This window comes from Micromys minutus (assembly GCF_963924665.1).
Source record: "Micromys minutus genome assembly, chromosome: 3".
Taxonomy (NCBI): domain Eukaryota; kingdom Metazoa; phylum Chordata; class Mammalia; order Rodentia; family Muridae; genus Micromys; species Micromys minutus.
Genome location: NC_137972.1, coordinates 27010640 through 27025742, shown reverse-complemented (window position 1 = coordinate 27025742; position 15103 = coordinate 27010640). Strand labels below are relative to the sequence as shown.

The window sequence follows — 15103 nt, the reverse complement described above, 5'->3', positions numbered from 1 at the left end:
CATAGAGAGACTCTGAGTCCTTTATTGTTTTGTTTTTGTTTCTTTGAGACAGGGTTTCTCTGTATAGCCCTGGCTGTCCTTTAATTCACTTTGTAGACCTGATGGCCTCAAACTTAGTAATCACCCTGCCTCTGAGTGTGCCACCACTACCAAGGTTCCTGTGTCAATCTTAACACCACCACCACCCCTTTTTCTAAGAGCTGGGCTTGGTGGCTAATTCCTAATATCTCAGCACTCAAAAGGCAGAGGCAGGATGACTGCTGTGGGTTTAAGGCCTCCCTGGGCTACATAGCCAGTTCCAGGCTTGCTAGGGGTGCCCCGTGTGACAATACTCGGGTAAATATTGGCTTTGCTTTTTGTTTGTTGTCCCCTGCTCTGCACATCTATCTTATAAGGTCCCAGGCCACATCTATCGCATAGGACCATATTTGGTACAAGATAATTATTAGACTTGGGCTCCCACCCTCCAGCTTTCTGGTGTTGCCTCCATGTCCAGAGTAAGAGGCTTCTACCAAAGCACATGGGACCTCTGTGGTGGGCAAGATGGCAGGTGGCAGATAATCTGCTGTTGTTCTTGCTCATCCTGGTCTTAAAGTCCAGTCCAGGCTCTTTTCAGCCCTCCCATTGTGCCATCCTCCTGCGGAAGTTCCTGTGCATGTGAGGACGTGGGCGCTGGATATGCCAAATGCCCCAGGTGGTGACTGATGCTTAGGGTTCCTTAGACAGTGATTAAAAAAAAAAAAATAGAGGGAGAAGTGTTCCTATCCTGGAGTAGCCTGTGGCAGAGGAAGGGGTGTGCAGTCTGGGGGACAGAGCTGAAGCCTGGGAACCAGACAGAGGAAGGCAGGAAAGAGGTCATCAAGGGGCCAGACAGACAGAGAAGGGACCAGCACAAACAAATGATTCCAAACAACAAAAGGAGAAGCCAGCAAAAGCAGGGTCAGTCTGTGGAGGGAAGGAAGGCGGTGTTTCCCTGTACCTTCAGCACAGATCAGGAGGCCGGGTGCCTGACATTGTCACAGTGCCAGAAATGAGCTCAAGCCAGAACCGACACAGCCCCTCTCCCGCAGTCTGTGAAGCAGACCTCTTGCTTAACCATTAGGAGGCAACACAGAAACAGGCTCTCCCAGTCGTGTGCCAGGCCATGCAGAGCACAGTAAGGAGTGTTACAAAGAAACACACAGCAGCCAGCCTTCATCAGGGAAAAGCGGGCTGTGAAATACCTCAGGGAAAGCATGAAATGCTTTGCCCAGGCTCAGGGTCAAGAGGCCTCTAGTGGACAGGAAAGGCTTTCAGTTCTGGGTGGCCTTTGAGCTTGGATCTATTTGGGGTTTTTTGTTTTGTTTTGTTTTCAGGTAGGCTCTCAACCCAGACTGGCCCTAAAGTAGGCTCAAGCGATCCTTATGCCTCAGCCTCCTTTGTGCCTGGAATTACAGAGGTCCACAGAAAGCGCGCATTCAAGAGATAGAGACTGGTGATTGGCAGCTGTTCTCAGAGACGCCATTTGAGGAAGCCCTAAGGAGTGAAAGAGCAGGGTGCCATCGCACTGTCCCCAGGGGTGGTAGGAACGAGGGTGAGGTGGCGTGGACAACCAGGCATGCACTGCTGCGACAGACACCTGTGTGTTAGCGTCTACTAAAGCCGAAGCTCAGAAGAGCCGTGTGTCTCCTCACTCCCCCTTCTAAAGCCTCCCAGTGCAGACTGCACCCACCATTCCCCCTGAATGTGCTGGGGGGCTGTGGCTCTGTATCTGCTCCAAGGCAGCATTTCAAAGTCAGCCCTAAGGCCAGGATTGATGGCTTAAACATCCAATCATCACAGGAGTTAGCCACGGTACCGCACAGCCTGCCTGTATAGTCCCGGGTCCTGGGAGGCAGAAGCAGAACTAAGTCGCGAGCCCCAGAGTTTGAGGAAACCAGACCGGACAACGAGGAAGACCTTGTCTTAGAGATGAACACAAGCCGCGCGTGGCGGTGCACACCTTCAACCCCGGCGCTCGGAGAGTGGAGGCAGGTGGACCTCCGAGTGTGAGGCCAGTCTGGTCTACACTGCGCATGCCAGGCTGGTCAGTGCTACAGAGTGAGATTCTGTCCCCAGGCAAACAAGCTGCCTCCGCCACTGAACAAACACAAAAATACTCCCGACCCGCTCCTGAAGAGAAAGCCGATCACGCCAGAAGTGGAATACACAGCAAGGGGCCAGCTGAGTGAGAAGACCTGCAGGTCAGCACCCCCAGCTTTCCTGGCCGTGGTCGGGAGGGCAAGATGGCTTACCCGGCGGCCAGCTTCGTTGTTCTGTAGGTTCATGAGGGCTCGGCCCTGCTCCTCCGATCCCTTGGCAAAGTTCTTCTCACGCTCTCGGGCATCCACAAACTCCTTGGCGAAGCGGTAGCCGTACTCCACGTTGTCTCCACAGCCACCCCACAGCCAGTCTCGAGGCAGGTCCTTGGGCCTCGCAGCCCGGCTGCAGCCACAGGTGGACAGCTCACCCTCTCTGCAGGCTCGGCTGATGGCGTTCACCACACCAGCGGCGCTCACGGCATACGTGAAGGCAGTCTCCCGGCTACCTGCGGCAGGGGACAACAGATGGTAAGCCGGTCACTGTCCTCTGCTGATGGCCTCTCCTTCCTTTAGCTTGACTGTGGCTTGCCTTGTGGGAACAGATGTCCTGGGGGATTCCTGCCCTTCCCCAGTACTGATGGTTAGAAACTCTTTGCAATGGGCTGACCCTGGTCCCTTTTGACTTTTTGGTCCCAGCTCTGCTCTGTGACACTCTCCAGGTCTGGCCCACACCCTATCCATTGTACTTTATGGGTTGATACATCCACTCCTGGGAGGAAGTGGTAAGTGGAGGAAGAATGGGCTTCCCGGACCACTTGATACTAACAGAATGAGATTGAAGAAATCATGTGATTAATAGAACAAGGTTCCACTCAAGCAAGAACAGCTTCTCCTTCAGATACCATTTTTCTCCTGCCCATAAGCTACATATCTGTCCTTTTCCATAAGCTACATGTCCTTTTCACAGCTGCCACTGTCTAATGGGGCCCTGGCAGAGGCCAGGAATAGAACTAGACAACATTTCTAGAATAGTTCTGTGGTTCTCCTTTATCTTCCTTGGGTCTCATACTGCCTCCCGATCCGTGAGCATCAGGAATCCACACCTGAAGTTTCAGCTACTGGTCATCCTCTACACAGAGTCCCAACTGTGTTCCTCTTTACTGCAACCGGAATCTACTTAAAGCCTCTCATGGTGCGTGCTCTACTGTGCTGCAGATGCAGACGGCGATGTTATTGGCTGCAGATGCTCTGGAAATCAACAGAGCTCCCAGATGACCCAGAAATTCAACTCCTAAAAATATGCCCAACAGAAACAAAGATACGCGTTTCCTAGTGGATGCTCATTGCAGCATGATTCATAATAGCCAAAGAGAGAGGGAAAGACGGACAAACAGACAGATAGATAGACATGATATGCCATTATGCAAAGAGTGAAATACTAACTGGAATGAAGTACTAGTATATTCCATGCCACGGATAAACCTTCCAATACCTGCATCAAGTGAAGAGGCCATGTATCATCTGGTCCCATTTATAGAAATGTCCAGGGCTGGAGAGATGGCTCAGGGGGTTAAGAGCACTGACTGCTCTTCCAGAGGCCCTGAGTTCAAATCCCAGCAACCACATGGTGGCTCACAACCATCTGTAATGGGGTCTGATGCCCTCTTCTGGTGTGTCTGAAGACAGCAATAGTGTACTTATATATAATAAATAGAGTAATTAAAAGAAAGAATGTCCAGAATGGGAAAAATTCAGACAGGTTAGCTGTAGCCTAGGGCTAGAGCCAGGGGTTAGACAGTGGCAGTTAAGGGTCAACACAAGTGTTCTGGAATTAGGGGTTTCAGTTGCACATCTAGTACATACATGAAGACCACTGAGCTGCACACTTTTAAATGGTGAATTGCATACGACATGCATGACTTCCCCTTAGAGCTGTTTTAACACATAACAAATGGCACTTGTGTGGGATCAGATACTGAGAGAAGTGGTTGTTGTTGGCAGGTCATAGATGACTCCTGGATTTGTTATTGTACCAGGTAGAACCTTCTGTCCTTCTCTGGCTCTCCCAGGTTTCCACAAAGGGAGGGAGATACCATAGGCTATCCCAGAGGTGGGCAGACAGAAGCCTGTAATCAGTTACAAGGTATGAAGGTTGGGGAGTATTTGCTGCTCTTACAGAAGGTTAGAATTTGCTGCCCAGCACCCATGTCAGGTGGCTCACGACCTCCCAGGACTCCAGCCGGAGGATCCAATGCCTTCCGCTAGCTTCTGTATATCCATCCATACATAGGCAAACACACACATAAGTAAACAGTGAATTGAATCTTAAAGGAAAGGAATGATCTCTACTTTTTTATTACCTTAGCACCACAGTGATGTCAGAAAGCAGACCACACTGGACCAATCAGCTTTTCACAATTAAAAGGAATCGGCTCTGGTCTTTTATAAACAGGAACAGCCTATAAAACCTCTAACTAGTGGTTGGAGGCTCCACTGTGATCTAGCTGCCATGCCTGACACTTGCCCCAGTGCTGACTGTAACAATAAATTCTGGGATAGTACGATAGTCCAAAAAGCTCTTCCAAGACAAAATTATCTTATTTTTTAAATGTGTATGTATTTATGCATTTGTAGGGAAATATACATGTGAGCACAGTGCCTCTAGAGGCCAGAAGAGGGCGCTGGATCTTCTGGAGCTGGTGCTATGGGCAGTTAAGAGCAGCCTAATGCAGGTGCTGGGAACTGAACTCGGATCCTCTGAAAGAACATTATGTGCTCTTAAGGGAGCAGGCTGGACCCTATTCTAAGTGAGCCATCCCTGAAAAGTCTTCCAGAAATGCTCTCAAACCTTGACAGGCTAGGTGGAGCAAGACGGACCCTCAGACACCCCAGCACACAGTGTTTCTTCCCCCCCCCACAAGAATTAGCTTCTAGTATTCCTCAGGAAAGAACTACCCTTTCAGAGCAGTTTATTCGTCATTCTTTCTTCCTTTACTTCTTTCTTTCTCTCTCTCTCTCTCTCTCTCTCTCTCTCTCTCTCTCTCTCTCTCTCTCTCTCTCTCTCTCTCTTTAAACACGATTCTATCACTAGAAAGTTCCTCCTCATAAGAAACCAAAATACGCCTCCTTGTAATTTCTGCCTGCTGGAGCAGCCCTGTCTAATCCCCTTTCCATTTGACAGCTCTCCAGTGTTTGGAAACAAGAAGCATGCCTTTTATGTGTTCTCTTCCCAAGCTGCATATGTCTGATTTCTTCCACCCGTCTTTGGCAAATATGCTTCTGAGTCCAATCAGCCAAATACCTTTTGAAACCATGTGACCATCTCTAAATATAATGCACCAGGTACCACACTGACCTCTGGTGACTTGGGATCTGAAAGTGTCTTCCAGCACACTAGCCTCACTCTGCCTCTGCAGACTCTGAGAGTGCGCAGTGCCATCTGCACGGGGGCAGCACGTAGGTCTTGGGTAAGAGATTCTTGCATAGAAATCTCTTGCTAAGAACAGTTCCCTGTTGCCGATTAGATAAGCAGTGTGTGAGTGCATGCATGCTCGGGTGCACGCATGCACGTATGCGCTTGGTGGTTAGAGGATTTCTGAACATGAAACAGTCACCATTATGAAAGGAAAACCAAAGCATCTCAAAGATATGAGGCTAGCGAGCCGTAGCCACAGAGCACTGGGCAGAGGCTTTGAAAGCCAGGCTGCTCTTCCGAGCTGCTCTGCCACCCTCTGGTGATGACTTTTACTGCAGCTTCAAGAAGGGAGCCTTGTGACACCAGGATCCTAGCAGGAACTACCCCAGGGCACAGCTTCTCAGACCTGGAGAGCTTTCAGGGAGGCTCCAGAAAAAGGAGTGGGAGTTGGGGCATGGTAACACATGTCTTTAATCCCAGCACTAGGGAGGCTAAGGTAGGCAGATCTCTGTGAGTTCAAGCTCAGCCTGGTCTACATAGAGAGTTCCAGGACATGCAGGGCTTCGGAGAGAGACTCTGTTTTAAAAACAACAAACAAACAAACAACAATAACAGCAACAAAACTAAGAGTAGAGAAAAACCAGCCAAACCAAAGTGCTCCTGTTGGTAACTGAAGTGGATCAAGCAAAACGGGCCGCCTTTGTAAACAGGCCTGCCTTGTACAGCCCCCCACTATGCAATCAGACTCAGCAGTATCTATTCCTGACACCTACCCCCCTGGCCCCACCATGCATGTGCACGTGTGTGTAACGTGTGTGACTGCATGTGCATTCCGTCAGTCAGAAATCTTTGAGAAACCAGACGCTATTCTACTGAATCTTATTCCCAAGACAATAAAAAGGTATTGGTAGTCTTGTGTCTGAATTCTCCCAGGACAGCTGGGAGATCTCTCCCATCACTCTGCCTCGCCCCATTGAGTGTTGATCCTGAGGAGCTCCCCACCTTATTTTCTGAGACAAGGATCTGGGGCTCCCAGACATGGCTGCCGGCCTGCCTCTGCCTCTCTGCACTCTCTCTGATCACTGCCCCGTCTCTCTGTGTGAGTGCTGGGGACTGGACTTAGTCTTCCCACCTTTTATTTGGCTTCTGGAGATCAAATCAGCTCCTCACGATTGCGGGGCTAGCAAGTTTTCAGACAGAGCCATCTCACTGGCTCTCTGTCTGCCATTCCTTGAATGAAGGGAAACAGGCCAAGGAGGATGCCACTCCCCACCTAGACCAGTCTCACCCAAAACTGCTTAAGCAGGACGGGTAGTGTGCCAGGAGAGAGATATGTGTGAAGAGGATTCCTGAAGAACCAGTAAGTAAATCCCACCAAAACCCAAGTCAGGCTGCCCCTTAGGCCGTCCTGGAGCACAGCTATATTCCCTCTATATAGCCAGAGCCGATCCCAAAGGCAATGGCAGAGCTCAAAGCAGACACCCCTTGATTTGAGGCTGGGGAAAGATGTGTGTGAGGTCCTAATAGAATACTTCAAAATCTCTGCCCCACCCCCCACCCCAAACAACCCTTCTGGAATCCTACTTTGGGAAGGTCCTAGCTGTCGCTACCTCCAGAGAGCAGAGTGGTAGAGCACTGTCCACTGACAATTCGGGAGACAAGATGGCCAACACCTTCCTTTTATGGCCCTGGAGATAAGACCCAGTAGAATGGGGCCTGGTTTCTCAATTTCTTGCCAGGGAGAAGAGAATTGCATTTCAAAAGGACCTAAGACAATTAGACTCAAATCACACCTCCCTCTGGGCAATAGGACAGCCGTGATCTCACCAGCTGCAGGACAGGGGAGAGGAAGAGAGGGACACCCCCCACCCAACAGTGGTCCCCTTACCTCTCACCTTCCTCCCCCAGGACTTGCACTTACATCCCTTTTCAAAGGAGGAAGCCTGGCCTGGATCTGGGCCTGGTTAATGACAGCTATTACCAATCTAGCACCAAGCTTTCCACCTCTTGCTCAAGGGCTCGAGTGAAAAAAAAAAATGTTAAATATACAATTTAGGATATTATCCCCTGAGACTCTGTAAAGACTTTTTTAAAAGGCCCTTCTAGCACTGAGAGACAAAGGCAGCCATGACAGGCAGGTCTCTAACCAACTCCCTCCTTACTCAGAGGTTCCAATCCTTCTCAGAGTGAGTCACCAGGGTCTGAGGTAGGGAAACACAGTGATGCAGCTATTGCTAATACCCCGTGGGGCTTCCTCTTCCTGCTAACAGAACTTCCAAGCCTAAAAGAGGCCTTCCATTCATGCTGTCCGATGCACACATAGTCCTGTGGCCAAGACAGGCCCCGGTGGCCTCTTACCGATCTGCATGACTCTGCCAAAGACAGACATGTTGTCCACGGTGCTGCAGTTCCACCGCCTCTGCCGGAACTGGTGCTGGCACTCCCTGATGCCCGTCTTGGCTCCCTCCCCGATGTAGGACATGTGCTCCTGATACAACTGACACAGCTTTCTCTGGCCTGGAGAAAGCCCAGGAAGTTGGCTGCACACAGGCTGAGCGCCAATGATGAACATCTCGGGTCTCTGCACCGGGTTCAGAGCTAGTGACCTACAACAGCGATCCAGAAAGGGAGAGGGCGCGGCTGTGAATGTACCAAAGTGCAGGTCTACCCCATCCCCTCTCTGCAACAGACTCCACAAACAAGGCTCTGGACTAAAGATTTGGAAGGGAACTTGAGCACAGAGCAGGGTGTGGTGGCACACGCCTTTGATAACAGCACAAGGGATGCAGAGGCAGGTGGATCTCTGTGAGTCTGAGGTCAGCTTGGTCTACAGAGTGAGTTTCAGGACTGCCTGAGGTCTGTAGTGAGACCCTATCTTGAAAAAGCAACACAACACAACACAACAAAACAAAAGTCTGAACCGTCTTAAAGGTGAGAGTGGGCAGAGGAGGCTGAGCAGGAACTCCCCTCAGTAGAGGGTACAGACCTTGCTGAGGGAGAGGAATAGTGAATGTGCCAAGTGCAGGGTGCACAGCGGAAGGTACCCTATCCCTTTGATGCAGATCTCCTGGTGCCTTTAAGACAGACTGCTTCACACATGTGACCATGCATCCTAAATTGCTCTTTTCTCCTCCTCTCTGTAATCCTGGGTCTCTGCCCATCAGCTCCGGGAGCTACTTTGGCTCATCATCTGGCACATACAACAAAGGAAGGGCTAAATTAGATGAGGGACTTATGGATTTGGCATCTGAATACAAGCACAAGTTGGGCACAGACTGGGCCATTTCCATGTCTACTTGACAAACACAGTGGCCTTGAAAACACAAAAGAGGGCACTTGGTTCTTTCTACAAAGCCCTCTTTGGCCTTCAGACTGATCAAGTAGGAATCTTACCCCATCTGCCTCCACCAAGAACAAACAAACACACACACACACACACACACACACACACAGAGAGAGAGAGAGAGAGAGAGAGAGAAAGAGATAGTAACACCACACACTATACACGCCTCTTTTGTGTGTGTGTCTATCTGTGTCACTGTGTTCTACAGGATGACCTTAAACTACTGGGCTCAAGTGGTCTGTCTGCCTCAACTGAGGCATGTGTGTGTGTGTGTGTGTATGTGCATGTGTGTGTATGTGCATGTGTGCGTGTTTTGCTAAGTATGAGCCAATATTTTTTTTTGGATAAATAACAATAAAAGCTATTTGTAACACTTCACAGGGTGGAGGGACCTTGAGGAAGGGTTTCATACAAGATCCAAGAATAAAGAAATCATATAAACAAAGCCTATATTCTTCTCATGAAACCCTCACCTCTGGGAGGGAGCTTGAGGGAGAAAATGAACCCTTCCTAGGATAGAATAGGCCCCTGGTATTCCTCAGATAAAGGTGCGATCACTTCTTTGAGGCCCTGCTTCAGAGCTCGATTACCCAAGAAGCCTCACGATGAACCTCAGGCCTCTCACTCACCACCAGGAGTTGGCGTCAGTCAGCAGCTGTGCCCAGCTGGAGAGCAGAGCTGCCCCGAACAGCAGCAGCAGGCTGGGCATGGCTGGTCTCAACCCATCCCAGTGCCCAGGGACCAACATCTTCCAAAGCGGAGCTCCCTGGAGAGAGGGAAGCAAAGGAGAGTCAGCATGCAAATGCCACAGACTTGGGGAGCCCAGGGGAGATGGGGTACAGTGCAGAAATGCCCAAAGGATGAGCTTTGTGGGTGGTTGGAGAGATGGAGGACGCCTGAAGGCAAATTCTGCCCCTACCCCCAGAGAAGCCCTTTTCAACTTCTTACTGGGTGTCTGTTCACCACTGGGCCTTGAGCCCCTAACATTCCATTGTGGGACTCCTACTCAGGACCCAATTCCTAAGGTAACAATGAGTTGTGAAGCCAGAAAAGCAAATGAGGACCATTTCAAGAAGACTGTGCCTGGTCCAGCAATTAAGAAGTATACCTGCCCTTCTAGAGCAGAGCTCAGAAGGATGGAGACAAAAGACCATGCTCCCACTTCAAAAACCAAAACACCCACCCCAGCCCAGAGATTTAATTCTCTACCTTCCTCTTTGCAGGGGTTAAGGATTAAACACCCATGGGACTGGATATGACTACCCACAAATAGGAGGCTGCATCCTTCCTGCTCTGAGATTCAGAACACAAACCCTTGTTTACTCTTAAGGACTAATAGCAGAAAGAACATCAAGGCCTTTCACTTCCCAGGGCTTGCAGGAGTCTCACAGGAGCAGGCTTTGGTGACCAGTCTCCTCCCCCAACACTCTAGCCTTTGAAGGGCCACATGGAATACTGCATCTGGACACCACCAGCTCTGGGCCACTTCTCTCAAATCTTCCGGGAGGTCCGGCCGCTTCCCTTGTCCCACGCACTGGTGTTCCGGCATTTGCCTTGGGTGATGAAACACACCCGCCTTGCAAACCTTGTACATTTGAAAAATACAGCTTTGGTATCCTAGAGCAACTGACCAAATGCCCGCCTATTCACACACACACACACACACACACAGAGAGCAAATTCCAGGCAGTCCCACACTGGCTCACCACGCTGATCCTGAACGTCTGGGTCTCTAGACTGTCCGGGAGGGGGCGGCAGATGCTTTTTAGACCGTTGGTCTATGAAATATGTTTTACCTGGGGCCACTAAGAGTGGAAGGTGGCCGGAGCAGGATTCAGAGTTGGGACAGCCTGTTCCCCACCCCTTTTGGTTTTCCTGCTCGAGGTCTGAGTAGGGGCGGGCAGCGGGAGGCAGGTGTGTGGAGCCGGTGAGGAGCAGATCAAAGAGAGATTTGCTCCTTTGCTTTTGTCATGTAGAACCAGCTCGGAAATGACCCGGCCTCTAACCCAGGCCACTAACAACTCCAACTTTCCTAAGCGACTTCACTACCTTATCTGAGGGATGTCCCTCCCCCTTCCACACCCCCCATAAATCCTCCTCCACCCCAGGACCGGAGGTCTGTGAAGGAAGAACTTAGGGAGATGGGGCAGAGATAGGGCTGGCTCCAGAAGCTAATGGCTTTATGGAGGGGAGGGTCCAGGTCTGGGATACAGAGGATACACAAGAGAAAAACTTCAAAGGGGCTCCTTATCCAAACATCCCAGCCTCTCCTCCCAGTCCTTCTTGGGAACCATTCAGCCTTCTCCTCTGGGTGCCCTGGCCAAACCACCACAAACTGGCAAACTCCTCCCCAGTACCCTGCCCCATGGGGCAGTACACAATTCCAAGACCAAGTAGTCCAGGTTTCTCCCAATAGGTGGTACCTAATTTTCATGACCACCTCTCATATCAGGTTTCCCACCCCAAACCCCCTAACAAGCTCCCAGGAAACCTTTCTGCAGGTCCTAAGTCTAACCAAGGCTAAAATGGGTGACAGAGGGCATGATGTGTTTGACTGCCCTGACCAGAGACTAATAGGATGTCTAGAGCTAGACCTCACAGGGGCTGCAAATTCCACACCTACCTGTCTCAGAAACATAAAGGGAAAACACACATGGCCCCCAGCAGCTCTCAGCCACCCTGAGCACCAAGCTCCCAGCCTATTACAAGAGAAATTTTAAAGATTACCCCAAACCCAACCAACCAATCAAGCAAAGACCCAAACAGAAAAGTCTCTAGTATGTTTGTTCCCACCGTCTGTCAGGTGTGTGGTGCATGAAACAAGGACCACGCCAGCATCCTCAGGAACTCCGTTCTGGCCAGCAGTGAGCCAAGAACTGATGCTGGATACCCTCTTCACTTCTGACATGCTTGCAGGGTGTGTGGATGAACAGCGTGGCCCTAACCCACTGTGTAAAATACCTCAAATCCACCCTAAGAGACAGGACACAGATACGGCCAAAGTCTAGGGAACACTTTCTGCCAGTTTGTATTTTAATAACAAATTTCTACTTGCTGATGCCTTCAGCCAGTCACCGAGGGAGTTCCACACCTCAGGACCACAGACCTATTCAGCATAAGCAAAGCAAGCCACAGCTCTTGACAGAAACATCCACTGGCTTTTTACTCTGAGAGCCATGTGTGCGGATCTCTGAAAGAAACACTGTAATACATCAAGGTACTGTTGATGACTGTGGCTACACAAGTCTGTGATCACACTTAGTACCACCCGGCTGTACACTTTCATGAATAGACTACACTGGGAAAGGGTTATCCGGAAACCAAGCTGTGCTCTCAGGGATGAAGCTGTCCCCTCCCCTGCAGCTACTGAGGCACCAGGAAGTGAGTCAATAGCAGTCAGAGAGCAGTGCCTCCTGCCGAGCCCGCATTTGATCTCTTAGATTTACCGTGCCTCAGTCCATGAGTTCCATTCTCAGCCAAATAAAAATAAATATGAATAAATATGTAGATAGGTCAGCAGCCCTGCGTCGGCCTCCCAGGACCCCCAGGAGATGGACGGGCCAGCTGTGAGCTGCGGTTGCGGTGAAGTATTATTGTGCAGGAATCGATCTGAACAAGAGACAGCTGCATTCAACCACCCTCAGCTCTTACCAACAGAACGTAGAAAAGCAAGCCACAGAGAACCATAAGTGTAAGCCATACAGAAAATCGAGAAGCCGATTGATTATCACCGAGTATCATGTGGAGCCCCCCCCCATCAGGATGGGACAGGGGACCACGATGAGAAAGAGACATGGAGTTTCTGGGTGATGGGTAAAGTCACTTCACTTATGCCATCTATGTAGCTGTGTATACATTATGTGCACATCACGGCTCGCTGCCATTTCCTGTGTTCCCATGCTGAGCACTATACAACAAAAATGTTCAAAAAATGAGAAAAGGTCCCATCAGCATGCCCGGAGGAGCTCTGTGAATTTTCTCAGCCTCATAGGGCACACAAACATCCTTTTCCCTCTGCCTTTTCTCCTTACAAGAAGAATAGTCAAACTCAAAAGGAAAAATTAAACAAATGCTTATTCATTTGGAGACAGCCCTGTGGCATAGCTATTGGTGGGTGGGGCAGACACGGAGCAGATCGGTGCAGAGCCCCCAGCATCCTCTCCTGGAACCATGAGTCAAAGCAGCATGGCTTCCTTGTGCCTTGGGGGAAACAGGCTTTGGACACGCTACTTCCTGTGTTTCGTTCACTTTGTTTTATTTTGTCACTGGTAACTAGCCAGTGGTCACTATTTAGTTCATAGATACCTTTCGTCTTTAAACGTTTCTTTTCTTTTTTTTTTTTTTAATTTTTTTTAATAGTGAGCGAAGATGAATGCAAGGGTGTAAGGAAGACTTTATCAGAAAACCCCAGCCTCTTGAAGCAATCCCCGGATGCTCATCTTCTGTTCAGCTCAATTAACACGGGCGTTCTCTGCCAGCCTTAATTATGTCTCCCAAGGGTCTCTGCTTCTACCCTGCCCCCATTCTTCCTTCCCGCTCTGCTCAGCGGATCCTCTTAGCCCTAAGGCACAGCATTCCTTTGTGTGATCTACTTCCTTGACAGTTGGTAGAAGATGAAAATTAAAAAAAAAAAAAAAAAAAAAAAAACGAAAACAAAAACCTGAACAACTCCGAGGTGGGGTCGGAAGAAGAGTTACCAGCTCTACCACCCTTTGCAGTGGCCTCTTGGAGAACTCAAATGTGTCTGGGGGATGGGAAGGGAGAGAGCGTGATAGGAGGGAGGAGATTTAAATTCTGGCACTTGGTAGAGATGTTAAAGTAGAAATGCATTTGGCATTCCTGGGGAGGAGCCGGCGGGGGAGGGGGTGTCTGTAAAGCAGGAAGGAGAGGAGCCCAATTGCAATGCTGGAGGTGGGCCCAGAATGCAGGGTCCCACGTGTCCAGGAATAGAAAATCCCAGACCACCAGCTTCCAGAAAAATAAGTGACCCTCTCACTCCCCATGGTCTGGCACTTTGAGAGAGAATGTCCCAAGGAGTCTGCAGACTCCAGGCAGGCAGTCCTCTTACGTGGAAAAGCACCATTTCTCTCCAGTTGTCAAGCAAAAGTCCGTGCAAATTTCATTCTGTGCAGGAGATAAAGGATTTTTATCCATTTAAATGATGAATTACAGTCATTTAAAAATGAATGGCCCCTAAGTGAGCACAGAAATTATTCTGAGGAACTCGGAAGCCAATGCTTGGAGGGTTGTGTGAAAGGTGTTTAGATGCTTTCATCTTGCAAAATGACTTATTTTGGTCTGCTGCAGGGGGGAGGGAGTTCGGGGGATGGGCTGCTTTCGTGATCTGCAAACTTCTAAGCTTGCAGGGAGGGAGGGGTAAGCTTATAGGGAGGGATGGCAGCCCTATACCAGCTCATTGGAACAAAAGGGCATCTTTGTGCTGCTGATTTTGCAAACTGGAGCATAGTTTAATAGGACTTGGAGAAGGGCCAGGGAGAGGGCTCGGCAGGTAAAGGTGTCTCATGTGCAGCCCAATGACTTAATCCTCAGGACCCACATTGTGGAGAGAACACACTCTGACAAGCTGTGTTCCCACCACCACATTCATGTCATTCCATCACACACACACACACACACACACACACTTAAAAAAAGAGCAGACAAGTCTGCACAATATAATCTCATACCATGGGAGACACAGAAGAATCAGGAGTTCAATGCCAGCCTCAGCTACATATGAGGTCGCTGTGAACTGCATGAGACCCTGTCTCAAAAAGACAAACAAACAAATCCACTAATTGACAGATGGCCAGGTCTCTTTGATGAACACAATTTAAATGTTTTTGGAAGATGAATACCTTAGTGGGCAGGAGATATTCTGGGCACAAGTCAGACTCTCATTTTCCTGTTCGCCATTGCTTCCAGCATAATTCATCCATCCATCCATCCTCCTCTCTCACTCCTTTTTCTTCAAGATGAGGTTTCTCTGTTTAATCTTGGCTGTCCTGGAACTAGCTCTGTAAAGCCAGGCTGCCTAGAACTCAGAGGTTGGCCTGCCTCTGCCTCCGGAGTGTTGGGATTAGATGCATTCTCCACCAATGCCTGGCTCACAGTTCCTGCAGCTTGAATACAGACTCCACTGGAAGACTTTTGACGTGGCCACTCTGCTCTCTAAAGGAGAGTCAGTGTGTGTGTTATTGTATGTATTACAGCGACAGTGACAATTTTACTAAATTCACACTTCTGACTACATGCCACACATGCAGTTTTCTGAAAGAAGTTAGT

General features: G+C 49.5%; 1 protein-coding gene across 1 annotated transcript in view; it reads right to left on the bottom strand.

The window, feature by feature from the left end:
• WNT5B (Wnt family member 5B) overlaps positions 1-15103 on the bottom strand; it is a gene marked incomplete at its 3' end in the record, with an annotated part of 107453 nt that overhangs the window by 3622 nt on the left and 88728 nt on the right. Inside the window, exons 2-4 of the mRNA XM_080914870.1 lie at positions 9448-9584; positions 7834-8081; positions 2274-2566 (exon numbers count right to left, since the gene is read on the bottom strand). Coding sequence (XP_080770996.1) covers positions 2274-2566; positions 7834-8081; positions 9448-9566 — 660 coding nt within the window. The 5' untranslated portion in view covers positions 9567-9584. The remainder of the gene's footprint in view (positions 1-2273; positions 2567-7833; positions 8082-9447; positions 9585-15103) is intronic.